Source organism: Sprattus sprattus (genome assembly GCF_963457725.1).
Source record: "Sprattus sprattus genome assembly, chromosome: 1".
NCBI classification, from domain to species: Eukaryota; Metazoa; Chordata; class Actinopteri; order Clupeiformes; family Clupeidae; genus Sprattus; species Sprattus sprattus.
In genome coordinates this window covers 62,421,435-62,436,690 of record NC_137920.1, presented here as the reverse complement: position 1 = coordinate 62,436,690, position 15,256 = coordinate 62,421,435, and the positions used below count along the sequence as shown (strand labels likewise).

The following is a 15,256-nucleotide window of genomic DNA, read 5'->3' as shown; positions in this document are numbered from 1 at the left end:
GCCTATTGACGCATTTTCTGTCACAGGACTGGGCAAAGATGTTAATATTATTTCTGGTGCGTTATCGTTCTCATCAAGAACATCAATCTGAACAGCTGAGTGACCTTCTAGTTCTGGAGCACCTTTGTCTTTAGCTATAACGTCGAAAGTATACGACCTACACACTTCATAATCTAAAGCTGCTATCAATGATATTTCACCCGTCTTTGGATTTATTGAAAAAATCTGCTGAACTGTGTCAGTTGTGTGTGCAGGGAAAGAGTATTCAATTTCGCTGTTTGGACCTTCATCTAAGTCAGTGGCTTTTAACCTGGTGACTGTATGCCCAATTTCAACGTTTTCCTGCACAGATGACTTGTAGGTTGCCGAATCAAATTTAGGGTCATTGTCGTTAACGTCTTGAACGTTTATCTGTAGAAGCATTGTTCCTGTTTTTGCAGGACTACCCCCATCCACAGCCGTCAACACGAGTTGATGTGATGATTCTGTCTCTCTATCTAAAGCCTTATCCACTATCAATTCAGGAAGCTTTATTCCGTCTTTAAGAGATTTTACATTTAAACGAAAATAGTCATTATTACTTAAAATATATGATTGCAAACTATTACTACCAACATCTGGGTCACTTGCCTTTTCTAAAGGGAATCGTTTACCTGGTGTGGTAGATTCCGCGATTTTTAGTACTATTTCTTTCGCATGAAACTCTGGGGTATTGTCATTAATATCCTGAATGTCTATTTCCACGCCATGCAGTTGTAAAGGGTTTTCGACGACGACTTGCAAGGGCAGGACACAAATCGCACTTTGTCCACACAACTTCTCTCTGTCTATTCTCTCATTCACCAACAACTCACCCTTGGCCAAGTCCACAGTGAAATAATGATTACCAGATTCAGAAGTTATCCGTAATTTGCGGTTTGTAATGTCAGTCACATCCAGACCGAGATCCTTTGCAATATTTCCCACTACAGACCCCTCCGTTGACTCCTCTGGAATGGTGTAACGAATTTGGGCTTGGACGTTATTCCACAAGAACACAAAGGATAAAATCCACAGCGTCCGCCAACTCCACCCGCGAATGTGCAACGAGCGCATTTTGTCTGACGTTATCGTTCGCAGTCGAAATTTTTCATCTTTTTATCCAATAACCCTGTGTTTAGCTGCATACAGTCACTGTTTTCACAGAAAATCATACTTTCCACAAGCATTTTCCTATCGATGTGTGTGCATCCTTTCTCATATTTTCTCTGAGCATTGTACTGCTTACAACGCTGAGTAGGGGCAGTGAGTAGATCTCTCTATACAGGCCCACACGCTATTGGCTTAGTTCTCATACCACTGTTGTCCAATGACAGACAAGACGCCTCTTAAAGTCGCAGCCTTTCCGGGTAGGCTTGTCGGTGTGGACTGCCATAGTGTCACAGTATGTGAAATACTCTAAACGATGATAGAAACTGAGAAAACTGTGTACACCAAGCGTATTGAGCTAAACAAGGGGTTTCATCTTATCGTCAGGATTTAGTATGTTATCTGCAATCTATCCTAAGCAACGTTAAAACAGCATCATGGGTAAAGACCATCATTTATGTACTACTAGGACAGAGTCCAAATAGCCATGACGTTTAGCCATTGAAACTAGCAGTGCTGGGCAGTGTCGCTGTCCACAAGAAGGGTGCTGAAACTGAGCAAACAAACGTTCGTGCACACACACATCCACACTTTTATTTGCTGTAATGATTTAGAGTAAAACGTCATAGGTCTCTCTCAAAGGGCGTGCTCTCATGATAAGACGAAGAATTAAAAAAAAATTATCCAGTCTGAACCACAGATCTATTATTGTGAGGAAAAACTATGTTAAGAACAAAGGCAAAGATGTCGACGATAAATACATTACCGGATGTATACAGTCACTTTTTGTAAATTATTGTCTCACCTGTTGGCACTCGAACGTCCATGCGCTGTCTGGCAATGACGCATCAAGTCCACGTAATGTATCCTTAAAGTCTAGTGTGCTGCTGGGCTTGACGAAAGTGAAGTCACTGAATTCTGACATAGGGGACAGATAGGACCCAAACGACTGACTCTGAGACATCATGTCTCCTCCCAGAACCTCCACATACTTAATAGGCCCGTCAGTGTTCAGCTGGATCTGTAGGTTTCTGTTGGGATTCTTGTATCCGTCAGAATCTCTGCTAATGCAGCAGCTGCCATTGTCTCTACTGTCCCTAGCGCACTTAATTAGAAGTATGAAAAACGTTAACAGAGACAAAACAGAAACTGATGCTAGCGACAGGATCAAGTAGAAGGTGATTTTACTGTTTTTCTTGTCTTTTTCCGTTGCTTTCTGTTTGAAGTCTGATATGGGTTCGTGTAGTCCATCCTCTATCAGTATATCCACCGTGACTGTGGTGGACTGGACTGGCTCGCCATTGTCCTTGATCTCTATAAGCAGTCTCTGAGAGGAGTCATCCTGCTCTGAAACAGAGCGTTTAGTCCTCACCTCTCCAGTATAAAGATTCACAGCGAACAGAGACGAGTCTGTAGCTTCCGCGAGTCTATAGGAAATCCAGGCGTTGTGGCCCGAGTCTGCGTCCACAGCTGTTACCTTGGTAACGAGGTTCCCCGCTTTAGCAGAGCGGGGCATCCTCTGATGAGACACAGAGCCCATGACTGCGGAGGGGTAAATGACAGCGGGGACATTGTCGTTTTGATCCATAATAAATACATGAACGGTGGCGTTACTGCTAAGAGGCGGAGAACCCTGATCTGTAGCTTGAATTGTGATTTTGAATAATTTTAGTTTTTCGTAGTCAAATGAGTTCATGCTATAGATTGTTCCATTCTCCGAATTGATATAAAAGTAAGTCGAAGCTGGAATATCTTGAAATTTTGAGGCTACAATAGAGTATATTAACTTTGCATTCTTGTTTTGGTCTTTATCTGTTGCAGTTACAGAGAACAAAGAAGACCCTGCAGGATTATTTTCACTTAGAAACACGTTGTAGGAAGTCTGTGAGAAAACTGGTGGGTTATCATTGACATCCAGCACTTCAACTTTGATACTTTTACTTGTTTTCAACGACGGGGTTCCCGAGTCTGATGCAATGATTTCGACATTGTACTCTGGAGTTACCTCGCGGTCTAACAGTGCAGCAGTTACCAAAGAGTAGTGTTTATCTAAAGAAGGTTTCAATGTAAATGGAAAACCATGGGATACGACCAGTTCGATTTTGCCATTGTCCTCAGAATCCAAGTCTTTAACATTAATCAAAGCTACAACCGTGCCTATAGGTGCGTTTTCTTCGACAGGGCTGGGCAAAGATGTTAATATGATTGCTGGTGCGTTGTCGTTTTCGTCAAAAACATCAATCTGGATAGCTGAATTTCCCTCTAGTTCCGGAGTTCCTTTGTCTTTGGCAATAACGTCAAAGGTATATGACTTACACACTTCATAATCTAGAGCTGCAATCACCGATATTTCACCTGTTTCTGGGTTTATTCCAAATGTCTGCTTAATGGTATCAGCCGTATGTGCATGGAACGAGTACTCTATTTCACCATTTAGGCCCTCATCTAAGTCATTAGCTTTTAATCTAATAACAACATGCCCAAGTTCTGCATTTTCCTGCACAGACGCCTTGTATGACGCCAGTTCAAATTTCGGTTCATTGTCATTATTGTCCTGTACTGTTACCAGTACCAGCGTTGTACCTGATTTTGGCGGACTACCCCCGTCCAAAGCAGTCAACACAAGTCGGTGTGAAGATTTAGTTTCTCTGTCTAAAGCTTTTTCCACAATCAGTTCGGGGATTTTCACGCCATCTTTCAGAATCTTTACATTTAACCGGAAGTATTCATTATTGCTTAATGTATATGACTTTAAGCTATTAATGCCTACATCTGGATCGCTTGCCTTTTCTAGAATATATCTTTTTCCTGGTGTAATGGATTCGGCGATTTTGAGTACGCTTTCTTTCGCGTGGAACTCGGGAGCATTATCATTAATATCCTTGATGTCTATCTCTATACCATGCAGCTGTAAAGGGTTTTCAACGACGACTCGCAAGGGCAAAACACAAACAGCACTTTGTCCACATAAGTTCTCTCTGTCTATTCTTTCATTGACCACCAACTCACCCTTGGCCAAGTCCACTGTGAAATAATGGTTACCAGATTCAGAGGCTATCCGTAATTTGCGGTTTGTAATATCAGCCACATCCAGACTGAGGTCCTTTGCGATATTACCCACTACAGATCCCTCCTTCAACTCCTCTGGAATAGTGTAGCGGATTTGGGATTGAACGTTATTCCACAAGAACACAAAATGTAATATCCACAGCGTCCGCCAACTCCACCCGCGAATGTGCAAAGAGCGATTCATCTCTCTGACGTTATCGTCCGCCGTCGAGCTTTTTCTTCATCTTTTATCAAAGAACCCAATGCTGAGCACACAGTTAATGATTGAACGGAAAATAAAACATTTCTTTATAAAGGCCAAAGCATTTTTCTATCGGTGTCTACACGTCCTCTACGACAACAGCTCTGAGCATTGAACTGGATACAGAGCTGAACGGGGGAAGGGAGTAGATCTCTCTGTACAGTCTCACATGCTATTGGCTAAGCTCCCACAGCATTGTAGCCCAATGAACATTAGGACATCTCTTAAAGTCATAGCGACATTTTATGAACTGTGCTTTAATGTGTTGTTCATGGTTGTTTGTCGGCATGCACTCCTGTGGTTTTATGCAATGATGCATGGATGATGCTGTGGAAATGTCTATTTTCGCTTTATCATAATGTTTTGGCATATATAGAGATTATATAATGGCTATGATATTCCATGGTGTTTCATCCGAGTCTATTATTAAGAACTGTTTAATTATAGCATGTTTGAAGAGCATTATCTCTGTGCTACAGAGACAACGTCTTCATACAATAGCGACGAACTGACAATCAACCACTGACAATAGCACTGCAACGGCAGTGTCGCTGTCCGCAACAATAGTGCTGAAACAACCGGCATGGGCGTACAAGGGCACAAACACGCAGGCGCGCTCAAGAATACCCACTCTCTCTCACACACACACACACACACACACACACACGCACGCACGCGCACCCACAACGAAAGCCAGTATGGACAAAATGCAATATGATTTCGGAGTGAAAAAAAAAATATGCTGCAGGTCTTTCTGAAAACCTGTCATGACAAACTGAAAAGGTAAAAAGGAAATACAATACAGTTCTTCATTCTATTTACCAATCCAGAACTGAAACAAACGAAGTGATCATGCTTAAACGAGACACTGTAGTCGGACAACACTGTCGTCTTACCTGTTGACACTCGAACGTCCATGCACTGTCCGGTAATGAAGCGTCAAGCCCACGTAATGTGTCCTTAAAGTCAAGTGTGCTGCTGGGTTTTACGAAAGTTAAGTCACTGAATTCTGACACTGGAGACAGATAGGACCCGAACGACTGGCTTTGTGACATCATGTCTCCCCCCAGAACCTCCACATACTTAATAGGCCCGTCAGTGTTCAGCTGGATCTGTAGGTTTCTGTTGGGATTCTTGTATCCGTCAGAATCTCTGCTAATGCAGCAGCTCCCATTGTCTCTACTGTCCCTAGCGCACTTAATTAGTAAGATGAAAAACGTTAACAGAGACAACACAGACACTGAGGCTAACGAAAGGATCAAATAGAAGGTGATTTTACTGTTTTTCTTTTCTTTTTCAGTCGCTTTCTGTCGGAAGTCTGAGACCGGTTCGTGGAGTCCGTCCTCTATCAGTATATCCACTGTGACTGTGGTGGACTGGACTGGCTCTCCATTGTCCTTGATCTCTATAAGCAGTCTCTGAGAGGAGTCATCCTGCTCTGAAACAGAGCGTTTAGTCCTCACCTCTCCAGTATAAAGATTCACAGCAAACAGAGACGAGTCTGTAGCTTCCGTTAGTCTATAGGAAATCCAGGCGTTGTGACCCGAGTCAGCATCCACAGCTGTTACCTTGGTGACGAGGTGTCCCGTTTTAGCTGTCCTAGGCATCCTTTGATGAGACGCCGAGCCCATGACCGTGGAGGGGTAAATGACAGCGGGGACATTGTCGTTTTGATCCAGAATAAAAACATTAACAGTTGCATTGCTGCTAAGAGACGGAGAGCCCTGGTCGTTAGCTTGAACTATAATTCGAAATAATTTTATTTTCTCAAAATCAAATGAATTCATGCTATAGATCGTTCCGTTCTCACTATTGATATAAAAGTAGGACGTAACTGGGATATCTTGAAATGTCAAGTCTTTAATGGAATAAGTAATCATTGCGTTTGTATCTTGATCTATGTCAGATGCAACCACAGAGGCTAAGGAAACGCCTGCTGGGTTGTTTTCTTTGATATACACGTCATAAGAAGACTGAGAAAAAAAGGGGGGATTATCATTTATGTCAAGGACTTTCACTTTAATAGTTTTCCTCGTAGTCAGTGTTGGCGATCCCGAGTCAGAGGCCAACATCTCTACACTCCACTCTGGATTCTTTTCTCTGTCTAAGAGTGAATTGGTGATTAAAGAATAATGGTTATCGAAGGACGAGTTTAATTTAAAGGGGCATTTTGTGGGTAAACTTAGACTGACTTTGCCATTAGCGTTAGAATCTAAATCTTTTACGTTAATGAGAGCAACAACCGTACCAATGGGAGCATTTTCCTTCACTGGACTTGGCAGGGACGTCAGTATGATATCTGGGGCGTTATCATTCTCATCCAAAATATCTATATGGACCGAGGAATCACCCTGGAGCTGCAGATGCCCTTTGTCTTTAGCACTAACATCAAACGTGTAGGACTTCCTTTCCTCGTAGTCTAACTTTCCAATCACTGTAATTTCTCCCGTGTCAACACTGATTTCAAATACATTTTTCACAGCATCTGATGTGTGCGCGCCAAAATAATACGCTATTTCTCCATTTACCCCGTCGTCTAAATCTGTGGCTTTTAATGTCAGGACGATGAAGCCAATCGCAGCGCTCTCCAGTACAGATGCTTTATATGAGCTTAGTTCGAATTTGGGTTCGTTGTCGTTGTTATCCTCAACGTCCACTTGTATCTGAGTGGTTCCTGTTTTTGACGGACTGCCCCCATCTATAGCAGTTAGTACAAGATTATGCTTGGATTTCTTTTCCCTGTCCAACGCTTTGTCAACAATTAATTCTGGCACTTTTCTGCCATCTTTTAAAGTTTTAACGTTTAGTCGAAAACAGTCGTTTTCGGAGAGAGAATATGACTGCAAGGTGTTACTACCAACATCCGAGTCTTCCGCACTTTCTAGAGAGAATCTCTTACCAGGTGTAATAGATTCGGCGATTTTTAATACGCTTTCTTTGGTGTGGAATTCTGGAGCGTTGTCATTTATGTCTTTTATATTTATCTCAATGCGATGTAGCTGCAAAGGATTCTCTATGACAACCTGCAACGGCAGGAGACAATCAGCATTTTGTCCACAAAGAGTCTCCCTGTCTATTCTCTCATTGACCAGCAGCTCACCCTTTGACAAATCTACAGTGAAATAACGGTTACCGGATTCTGATGCTATCCGTAGTTTACGATTTGCAAGGTCATGGACGTCCAAACTCAGGTCCTTGGCGATATTTCCAACAACAGAACCCTCTTTTAACTCCTCTGGAATAGTGTAGCGGATCTGCGCTTCTACGGTATTCCACAAAAGAACCAAAGGCAATATCCACAATGCCCGCCATACCCAAGCCCCAATACGCCAGAGATGTTTCATTTCTCCGATGTTATAGTCTTATACTTAGATCTGTGTTCATCTTAAATCCAAAAATCATCGTGCACCTGCTCAGGGTGCCATTCCTTTTGGAAAACCGATCGGTTTGCGTGGGAGACCATAATTTGTGCTACCACTGTGCGCTCATTGTCACCGAGTGTAGCTCTGACAACAGAAAGGATTGGATACAAAGCTCAGCAAGGGGAGGGAGTAGATCTCTTTGTACAGTCTCACACGCTATTGGCTCAACACTCAGTCAGGTCTAATCCAATGGAAGGCATAATTGCTCTTAAAGTCACCGCTTGGATACCAACATTCCACTGGGTAGTTATCAAAAGGAGCTCACACACATTGATTTTTTTTCTGTAAACGCTATAGACTATGGCTATACACTTATTTATATTAATATAAATGTTCTTACAAGCTTTTTAGTCTGAAAAGTACTTTATAGTTTACGTTATACTTACAAATATAAGCCTAACTGTGATATCCTGGGTAACCCATTAGACGAGCGCATGAATCACACAAACGTTGAATTGAATTTGAAACATATAGGCTGTTGGGCCATGTTGAGGGCTTGTGATGCGTGACAGATGAATACGATTCTACTCAGATATGAACATTTGATTACCATGTATTACTCACTGGCCTTCTCTTTCTCTCTCTCTCTCTTTCTCTTTCTTCTCTCTCTTTCTCTTTCTTTCTCTCTCTCCCTCTCTCTCTCTCTCTCTCTCCCTGCTCTCTGTGTGTGAGTAAGTGAGTGCACAGAAAAAAGCACATCAAGCATCAATTGTATTTGTATTTCATGTATCAATTGCGTCATAGCAACTAAGACTTCTACCGTGACGGAAGTTTTTTAAAGAAATGAACTAGTCTAATGTACACGTTCAAAAGACGAAAAAGTAAAGAAGACAAGCTCCGCGGAAATATATATATATGTGTGTGTATATGTAACTGATGTAAACATTAGGTTTCAGATCTAAATACTGAGGTGCACACCGTTGACAGTGCCTAAGTAGCCCCCAAAAGCACTGTTGTGGGTGACAGAGAATGACATGTACAAAAGTGTGAAGGCATATGATTATGAATCAATTTCTCACCTGTTGACATTCGAACGTCCATGCACTGTCTGGTAAAGATGCATCAAGCCCACGCAACGTGTCTTTAAAGTCTAGTGTGCTGCTGGGCTTAACGAAAGTTAAGTCACTGAATTCTGACATTGGAGACAGATAAGAACCAAACGACTGACTCTGAGACATCATGTCTCCTCCCAGAACTTCCACATACTTAATAGGCCCGTCAGTGTTCAGCTGGATCTGTAGGTTTCTGTTGGGATTCTTGTATCCGTCAGAATCTCTGCTAATGCAGCAGCTCCCATTGTCTCTACTGTCCCTAGCGCACTTAATTAGTAAGATGAAAAACGTTAACAGAGACAACACAGACACTGAGGCTAACGAAAGGATCAAGTAGAACGTGATTTTACTGTTTTTCTTGTCTTTGTCTGTGGTTTTCTGTTTGAAGTCTGAGATGGGTTCGTGTAGTCCGTCCTCTATCAGTATATCCACTGTGACTGTGGTGGACTGGACTGGCTCCCCATTGTCCTTGATCTCTATAAGCAGTCTCTGAGAGGAGTCATCCTGCTCTGAAACAGAGCGTTTAGTCCTCACCTCTCCGGTATAAAGATTCACAGCGAACAGAGACGAGTCTGTAGCTTCCGTGAGTCTATAGGAAATCCAGGCGTTGTGGCCCGAGTCTGCGTCCACAGCTGTTACCTTGGTAACGAGGTGACCCGTTTTAGCAGATCGGGGCATCCTCTGATGAGACACAGACCCCATGACTGCGGAAGGGTAAATGACAGCGGGGACATTGTCGTTTTGATCCAGAATAAAAACGTGAACAGTAGCGTTGTTGCTAAGAGATGGAGATCCCTGGTCTTTGGCTTGTACAATAATTTGGAATAATTTATGTTTCTCGTAATCAAATGAATTCATGCTGTAAATTGTGCCATTCTCAGCATTTATGTAAAAATAGCTAGAGGCCGGTATATCTTGAAACTTCGTGTCTGCTATAGAATACGTTAGCATAGAGTTCTTGTCCTGGTCTTTGTCTGTGGCGGACACAGAGAACAAGGACGCCCCTGCTGGGTTGTTTTCCCTTACATATACATCATAGGATACGTGCGTAAAAACGGGAGGGTTGTCATTGATATCAAGTATTTTAACGTTAACTGATTTGCTTGTTGTTAGTGGAGGTGAGCCGAAATCAGAGGCGATTATTTCTACACCATACTCTGATTTTACTTCGCGATCCAGTAGAGAATCTGTCACTAAGGAATAATGATCATCGAAAGAGGGCTTCAATTTAAATGGATAACCTGGAGCAACACTCAGTTTAACTTTTCCATTGTCTCCTGAATCCAAGTCTATCACGTTTATCAAGGCCACAGCAGTTCCGATAGTGGCGTTTTCGCTGACTGGACTTGGTAGTGATGTTAACTGTATTTCAGGTGTATTGTCATTTTCATCAAGAATTTCAATTTGGACAGACGAATGCCCCTCTAGTTCTGGCTGGCCTTTGTCTTTTGCGCTAAGATCAAATGTATATATCTTAACGTCTTCATAATCTAGATGACCAATAACTGTTACTTCTCCCGTTTCAGAATTCACACCAAATGCCTCTTTCACAGAATCTGAAGTGTGCTCGCCGAAAAAATACTCGACTTCTCCATTAGGTCCTTCATCTAAGTCAGTTGCCGTTATAGAAAGTACACTTTGTCCAATTACAGCATTTTCCTTTACAGTTGCTTTATACAATGTTTGGTCGAATTTGGGTCCATTGTCATTGATGTCTTGGACATTTACCTGTATTAAAGCCGTGCCTGACTTCACCGGGTTCCCTCCATCTATAGCCTTTAAAATTAACTTGTAAATGGCTTGTTTTTCTCTGTCTAGAGATTTCTCTAGAATCAGTTCGGGTACCATTCTTCCATCTTTCAGGGTTTTTACATTTAGACGAAAATAATTATTACTGTTCAAAGTGTACGAGTGTAAGCTATTGCTACCAACATCTGGGTCGTCTGCACTATCTAATGGAAATCGTGATCCGGGGGCGATTGATTCTGCTAGTTTTAACTGTATTTCCTTTTTATGAAAATGAGGAGCATTATCATTTATATCCTGTATTTCGACGTCTATGCGATGTTGCTGCAATGGGTTTTCAATGACGATTTGTAATGGTAACAAACAAGCAGTATTCTGCCCACATAGTGTCTCTCTGTCTATTCTGTCGTTAACAACAAGCTCACCCTTCGCCAGGTCCACTGTAAAATACTGTTTACTTGACACAGACGCAATCCGTAATCTTCGGTCAGATAAAGCCGAAATCTCCAAACTCAGGTCCTTTGCAATATTTCCAACAACAGAACCCTCTTTTAACTCCTCCGGAATGGTGTAGCGGATCTGTGATTCAGCTGTATTCCACAAAAGAACGATCAGACATATGCCTATCGTCCACCACGGGCATCCTCGAATACGCTTGAAGTGGTTCATTTCTCCGACTGTAGTGTGAATTTCTCCATCAATGAACGTGTTTCCCCCATCCGCATACTACCAGAAACAACAATACCACTCATACCATGTATATTTGGAAATCCACAAAGTGATTGTTACCATCCTCGTCAATGTGAGCACAGCCTCGTCGCGCAAACCTCTGATCGGTGCAAGAGCTACAACGCTGTGCAAGAGCCAGGGAGTGGATCTCTTTGTACAATCTCGTATGCTATTGGACGACAGGTTTATTCAGTCTAATCCAATGAGGAGCTGAATATATTTTAAAGGCACAGTACTCCCTATTATTAACTCAAGGCCATTTGGCCTTAGTCGTTGATAATAATGCAACTTATACGAGAGGGAATCATGAACACATTCAATGCCTATCCATTCTCACATGTTTGTATGATCTTCGTTTCTGTCTGCCTGTCGCTGTCCGTTTCTTAGTGCTGAAACATAAACCCCATCGTGGTCGAGCTGCTCTGATTGCTAAACGCCTGAAGGTGTCACTATTACTACTGTGCGCTGCCACTGCAACATTGGTAACCTATTATCACATGCATTCATATCACAGACATATAAATGCACGTGTTCTTGAATGAATGTCCATATACATAAATACATACAACCGTAATGAAGAATAGGGAAGTATTAAAGCTGAAAATATTTTAAAAGGACACAAGTGTTCAAACGTCTTCTCCTTCAACAGATAACTTCACACAGTTGTATGGTGATGTCATACAAAACAATTTCTTAGTATATAGTTTCAGTGTATGTCGTTGTCAGCTTAAAAAGCAGCAACAACGACACAACGTAGGCAAGATTAAGACCATTTAAAACGAGGCAGTCCTAATATATCAACAAATCATTTTAAATAGAGAAAGACATTTTGAACAATGGGTTTGTCTCACCTGTTGACACTCGAACGTCCATGCACTGTCAGGTAATGACGCATCAAGCCCACGCAACGTGTCTTTAAAGTCTAGTGTGCTGCTGGGCTTGACAAAAGTTAAGTCACTGAATTCTGACATTGGGGACAGATAGGACCCAAACGACTGACTCTGAGACATCATGTCTCCTCCCAGAACCTCCACATACTTAATAGGCCCGTCAGTGTTCAGCTGGATCTGTAGGTTTCTGTTGGGATTCTTGTATCCGTCAGAATCTCTGCTAATGCAGCAGCTCCCATTGTCTCTACTGTCCCTAGCGCACTTAATTAGTAAGATGAAAAACGTTAACAGAGACAACACAGACACTGAGGCTAACGAAAGGATCAAGTAGAACGTGATTTTACTGTTTTTCTTGTCTTTTTCAGTAGCTTTCTGTTTGAAGTCTGAGATGGGTTCGTGTAGTCCGTCCTCTATAAGTACATCCACTGTGACTGTGGTGGACTGGACTGGCTCTCCATTGTCCTTTATCTCTATAAGCAGTCTCTGAGAGGAGTCATCCTGCTCTGAAACAGAGCGTTTAGTCCTCACCTCTCCAGTATACAGATTCACATCGAACAGAGACGAGTCAGTAGCTTCCGTGAGTCTATAGGAGATCCAGGCGTTGTGGCCCGAGTCTGCGTCCACAGCTGTTACCTTGGTAACGAGGTGACCCGTTTTTGCAGATCGGGGCATCCTCTGATGAGACACAGAGCCCATGACCGCGGAGGGGTAAATGACAGCGGGGACATTGTCGTTCTGATCCAGAATAAAAACATTTACTGTAGAGTTGCTGACAAGAGGTGGAGATCCCTGGTCTTTGGCTTGCACAATAATTTGAAATAATTTAAGTTTCTCGTAATCAAATGAATTCATGCTGTAAATTGTGCCATTCTCAGCATTTATGTAAAAATAGCTAGAGGCCGGTATATCCTGAAACTTCGTGTCTGCTATAGAATACGTTAACAGGGAGTTCTTATCCTGGTCTTTGTCTGTGGCGGACACAGAGAACAAGGACGCCCCTGCTGGGTTGTTTTCCCTTACATATACATCATAGGATGCGTGCGTAAAAACGGGAGGGTTGTCATTGATGTCAAGTACTTTAACGATAATAGATTTGCTCGTTGTTAATGGGGGTAAGCCCAAGTCAGTGGCAATTATTTTTACATCATATTCCGAATTAACTTCCCGATCCAAGACCGAATCTGTCACTAAAGAATAATGATCATCAAAAGATGGTTTTAATTTAAATGGATAACCTGGAGCAACGCTTAGTTTAACTTTTCCATTGTCTCCTGAATCCAAGTCTTTAACATTTATCAAGGCCACCGCAGTTCCGATAGTGGCGTTTTCACTGACTGGACTTGGTAGTGATGTTAATTTTATTTCAGGTTCATTATCATTCTCGTCGACAATATCTATTTGAACCAAAGAATGGCCTTCTAATTCAGGGTTCCCTTTGTCTTTAGCGCTAACATCAAACGTATACATTTTAACGTCTTCATAATCTAGATTCCCAATAACTGTTACTTCCCCAGTTTGAGAGTTTACATCAAATGCCTCTCTAACTGAATCGGAGGTGTGCTCGCCGAATAAATACTCGACTTCTCCATTAGGACCATCATCGAAATCAGTGGCCATTATAGAAAGCACGCTTTGCCCAATTCTAGCACTCTCATGTACAGTTGCTTTATACAATGGTTGGCCAAATGTGGGTTCATTGTCATTGACATCTTGGACATTTACCTGTATTAAAGCCGTGCCTGACTTCACCGGATTCCCTCCATCTAAAGCCTTTAAGATTAACCTGTAAGTGGCTTGTTTCTCTCTGTCCAGGGATTTTTCTACTATCAATTCGGGCACCTTTCTTCCATCGTTAAGTGTTTTTACATTCAGACGAAAAAAATCATTTTTATTTAGAGTGTACGAGTGCAAACTATTGCTACCAACATCAGGGTCTTCTGCATTCTCCAATGGAAATCGTGCTCCGGGAGCGATAGATTCTGATATTTTTAACTGTATTTCTTTTTTATGAAAATGCGGAGCATTATCGTTTATGTCTTGAATTTCAACCTCAATGCGATGTTGTTGTAATGGGTTTTCAATAACGATTTGTAATGGTAACACGCAAGCAGCATTCTGTCCACATAACGTCTCTCTGTCTATCCTGTCGTTAACAACTAGCTCACCCTTCGCCAGGTCCACGTTAAAGTATTGTTTACTGGATTCAGACGCAATCCGTAATTTTCGATCAGATATTACAGATACTTCCAGGCCCAGGTCCTTTGCAATATTTCCAACGACAGAACCCTCTTTTAACTCCTCCGGAATGGTGTAGCGAATCTGAGAATCAGCTGTATTCCACAAAAGAACGATAAGAAATATGCATAATGTCCACCGTGTACATCCACCAATACGCTTGAAGTGTTTCATTTTTCCAAAGTTAGTGTCGACATCTCCATTAATAAACGTGTTTCTGCCATCCACATACTAACAATAACATAAACAGCACTCATGCCATGTATATTTTGAAATCCAGAAAGCAATCGCTACCATCCTTGTCTGTGTGAGCACAGCATCGTCTCGTAAACCTCTGATCGGTGCAAAAGCTACGGAGCTGTGCAGGAGCTAGGGAGTGGATCTCTTTGTGCACTCACTCATGCTATTGGATGGGAGGTTTTCTCAGTCTAATCCAATGAGCAGCAGGGTACATTTTAAAGGGACAGTATTGCCTGCTGTGAACTCAAAGGGCTTGCCTCAGATTGCCTTTGTGGTTCTTAATAAGGAAACTGATATTCGAGTGAATCATGAATACAAACGTGATTCTTATCCAATGTAATATTTTAATTCATAATGAGGTCTGTGACTATGCCTGTACAAAAACCAACAGTCAATAAAAGGCAAACGTTGAACTAAATGAGGATACTGTTAGCACCCCTTTTAAGTGCACATTTCAGAACGTGCGCGTTGCTGTCCGTGCTCTTGGTGCTGAATCATGGCTGT

At 42.0% G+C, this 15,256-nt stretch overlaps 3 protein-coding genes across 4 annotated transcripts in view; all 3 read right to left on the bottom strand.

Moving 5' to 3' along the window:
* The window catches only part of LOC308364290 (protocadherin gamma-A11-like), a gene marked incomplete at its 5' end in the record, with an annotated part of 212,701 nt that overhangs the window by 14,974 nt on the left and 182,471 nt on the right, over positions 1–15,256 (bottom strand). The window lies entirely within an intron of this gene.
* Positions 1,922–4,381, bottom strand: LOC308366749 (protocadherin gamma-C5-like; the record flags this gene model as incomplete). Its single annotated transcript, XM_080840492.1, has 1 exon — positions 1,922–4,381. One exon carries the CDS (start codon positions 4,379–4,381, stop codon positions 1,922–1,924), a length of 2,460 nt encoding a protein of 819 aa, XP_080696618.1.
* LOC308366650 (uncharacterized protein) lies at positions 5,257–14,686 on the bottom strand (the record flags this gene model as incomplete). The annotated part of the gene is made up of 4 exons (XM_080840376.1): positions 5,257–7,799; positions 9,029–9,616; positions 11,084–11,248; positions 12,223–14,686. The coding sequence occupies 4 exons, from the start codon at positions 14,684–14,686 to the stop codon at positions 5,257–5,259; spliced, it is 5,760 nt and encodes a 1,919-aa protein (XP_080696502.1).